This window comes from Mustelus asterias, chromosome 8 (assembly GCF_964213995.1).
Source record: "Mustelus asterias chromosome 8, sMusAst1.hap1.1, whole genome shotgun sequence".
Taxonomy (NCBI): domain Eukaryota; kingdom Metazoa; phylum Chordata; class Chondrichthyes; order Carcharhiniformes; family Triakidae; genus Mustelus; species Mustelus asterias.
In genome coordinates this window covers 115,533,991-115,537,679 of record NC_135808.1, presented here as the reverse complement: position 1 = coordinate 115,537,679, position 3,689 = coordinate 115,533,991, and the positions used below count along the sequence as shown (strand labels likewise).

General features: G+C 39.4%; 1 protein-coding gene across 1 annotated transcript; it reads left to right on the top strand.

The window, feature by feature from the left end:
- The first annotated feature begins 890 nt into the window (after positions 1 to 890).
- Positions 891 to 3,217, top strand: LOC144497468 (transmembrane protein 125-like). Its single transcript, XM_078218786.1, has one exon. The coding sequence runs from the start codon at positions 2,216 to 2,218 to the stop codon at positions 2,876 to 2,878; it is 663 nt and encodes a 220-aa protein (XP_078074912.1). The 5' UTR covers positions 891 to 2,215; the 3' UTR covers positions 2,879 to 3,217.
- The last annotated feature ends 472 nt before the right edge of the window (positions 3,218 to 3,689 follow it).

The window sequence follows — 3,689 nt, the reverse complement described above, 5'->3', positions numbered from 1 at the left end:
AACTATTTTTCTGCACTGTGATGAGTTAACTTTTTTATTCATTCATGTCGCTGGCAAGGTCAGCATTTTTTGCCCATCCCTAACCGCTCTTGAACTGTGAGGCTTGCTAGGCCATTTCAGAGGGCAATTGAGAATCAACCACATTGGAGTCACATGTAGGCCAGACCAGGTAAAAATAGCAGATTTCCTTCCCTAAAGGACATTAGTGAACCAGATGGGTTTTTCCGACAATCGACAATGGTTTCATGGTCATCAGTAAATTCTTAATTCCAGATTTTTAAAAATTGAATTCAAATTCCACCATCTGCCGTGGCAGAATTCAAACCCGAGTCCCCAGAACATTAGCTGAGTTGCTGCATTAATAGGCTAACGATAATACCACTCGGCCATCACCTCCCATAAAAAGCATTTGGAAGTTCAAGATAGACTAGAATTAAAGCTGAGACCCTGAAGGACTGGAAAACAGGAACTTTACCCATTAACTTTTGCAAAAGGGTTGTGTGTGTTTTGTTGAGACAGGCAACCAATGTCCTTTCCTCTCCCCTCCAATGTTTGAGAGAGAAAAAATGTATTTCCAAATATACATAGCATTTGGTCTTTATCAATGGGTTCTACTGTTTCCAAATAGTGACAAGTCAGCAATATAATTGCAGTGTTAAGCCTGAGTCCATCTACACTACATTAGTATCCATATGAAAGACTACAAATCAAATCTAATTACATTGCAGCAAATAAAATTCAGCACCAATAAAATCTGAATATCCGAGTATTCAACGCTTTGTGAGATTCTGGATTAAATGTGCCCTTTAAGCACCTGTTTGTACTAACCTACGTACACCTAAATGGGAGCAGAAGTAGGTGGAGTCAAAATATAATCACAAGAGGTTTACCAGAACCAACAGCCTGGAACAAAGAGACTGAAGTGCGCTGGAAAAATCCCAAAACGCATTCTGAGAATCAAGATCCTATACACCTGGGCGACGAGATTGAGGCTCAACTGAAACAATTCTTGCTTAAATAAATCAGAGTCACTTGAGGAAGCACTGAAAGAATTCACCTGCGGGATCAGGAAATGAAAACTCCACATTTAAGAGGTTTGAACAGATCAAGGGTATAAAGCAGAAAAGAGACTCGTTGCAGAGAAGGCTTTGACAGAGGGATTTACATCAGGAGAACAGGGTCTGAAGATTTTTTTGTGCTTTCCACAGACTCCACTGGAAAAGGTCAAGAAAAAGCAACATTGGGAAGTTCGTCAGACTCTGAGCGAGATCTACAAGTCTCACACCTGTAAAACAGGTTATACCTGTCGGAGATGCAGTTGAGCTGGGAAGCTGCAATTCTTTTCTACAGTCAGTTTGTACATAACAGGACTTTTTAAGAGTTGAATGTAAATTAGTTACTCATTCTAAACCAGGAAATGCACCTGAAGATGTTGGAAATTTCAAAAAGAGCTCAAGCATACAATGAGTAAGTAACGAAATATTGTGTGAACAAGAGAAATGTAATTCCTGAGAGAAACGCCACTGCAGCAAGTCTAACCACAGGTGAAGCGCGGCTCCAACATTCTCCGATGGTATATTGTGGTGATATTCTGTGGACAATTTATAAGTTCACTGCATTCGGTTCTCAGTCTTTGCATGGAAAGAACAATACTGGGAGATTTCCTGAACCAGAGATTGACACATATAACCAACGACACTACTAAAAGAAGCATGACAGAGGTTATGAAATAAGGAAGTGTGTGCCTGAAAGGAGGGTAATCTCGTGAAACTTTGGAATGATTTATGCGACCCTACAGTGAAGGAACATCCTCAAACCATGCTAAGATATCAAGGAATATGTCGAACTGTGATTCCAAGATGTTGAAGAATTCCTGGAGGTGTTGAGTTAAAGATTATAGCACTAAAGTATGTGTCAAAAGTGTGATTTCGCAAACTGAAGTAAATGGCTTACTTTACTGTGGACTGATCTTCCCACGGAATTCCTGAAATTTGTCTGCTCCGCCCCGCCCCCCCCCCCCAAGAACAATAATTTAATAAGCTTCCTGATCTATTGATTCCATGTGTCGGCAAAGTGAATCTGGACAACATTGAAGATTTGAATCATAGTTTATTGTTTTCCAAAACTTGCTGTTTGCTAATTTAATATCTTAAACTTTGGAGATTGACTCAAATTTGTTTCCCTTTGGATATTTGTGAACGTCAGACGCCTCCAGATGTCTGAGCTTTCTGAGATCACCTCTGGCCGTTACCCAGCCAATCGTTCCCGGATCCAGCAGAGTATCCTGGAGGACCAGATGGAATTGTGGTGGTTCCAAGATACTAAAAGATCCATCCTCTGTTATTCTGTGGCATTGGTCTTGATCCTTGGAACTGGAGTGGGGGGCATTGTTTTAATATCGACAGCCACTGATAAATCAGGTGAATGGAGGCTGGGAGTGGGGATTTTCCTGTGTTTATTAACTTTAGTTATACTCTTTAAACATCTGATGACCTCTGCTATCCAGGATATGAACTGTGTGAGGAGTCGGGCTCAGATTGACAGGTTAAGGAGTGGAGGGTTAATTGATTATCTGGTGATTTTGTTCACTGGATTCGTGATACTAACTAGTGGTTATGTACTGATAATCCTAGCAAATGCTGACCCCTACCCTGTAGGTGGGCCCTGGAATGATATGTTGATTGCAGGAGTGATTCTCACAGTGGCTGGCTCCATTATTCTGATTTCACTCTTTATTTATGTTATAATCGTCAAACTCTGTTCCCATTTAGCAACCAGGTCCACGAACAGAAGGGTCCAAAGTGTTTATACCATATCAAGAGGTAATACAGGGGGAACGCAAAGGGATTTCTCCTCCAGTACAAACAACTTGTTATAAAACAAGTACTGACTGACTCCATCAGGGGTCACTGATGGAGTCAGTGAAATTGGGGTGACTGCACAGGCTGGGCTTGTTTGATTCATTTTCAACATTTTAATGGCAGAATAAATTTTAAAAATATATGATTAGATATGAAAATTGTTTGGAACAACCCAAATCAATTGTTGTGTTTTATCAATGACAGTAACTAAAGCTTAGTTAATAACTAGAAGCTCTGCTTATATATATATAAAGCTTGTCCTGTAAAACTGAACAATGTGCATCTAAGTGGTTAGTGAGTAAAATGTGAACAAAGAGGGTTTTTCTATCATTCATAATAAACCAATTTGTGAAGCATATGCAGCTAATTGCAGATTTTTATTACAAAGCAATGCTGAGGCTCTTGTGTGGTTTCATGGAATCGAAACCAACATGTACAGAAACTTCTCTGAAGACATGGTAAAATTAATCTTTAAATACCAGTGAGATTTGGTCTGTGCAGAAACAGATCAATTTTCTGGATTTATCTTTTGTTTTAAATCCTTTTTTTTACCAACTAATGCTACCTGAACCTCTATTGGTCCATCAATGCTGACAGTATAAAGCAAGAAAAGTACTTTCGACTTAGATAGATACTTTATGTATATTTGAATATTTAAGAGGTGCACACAAGAGATGTATATATATATATATATACACAGTATGCAAGCAGATCACATATGTATTTTATTTATTCATTCATGGGACATGGGCATCACTGGCTGGCCAGCATTCATTGCCCATCCCTAGTTGCCCGAGGACGGTTGAGAGTAAACCACATTGCTCTGGA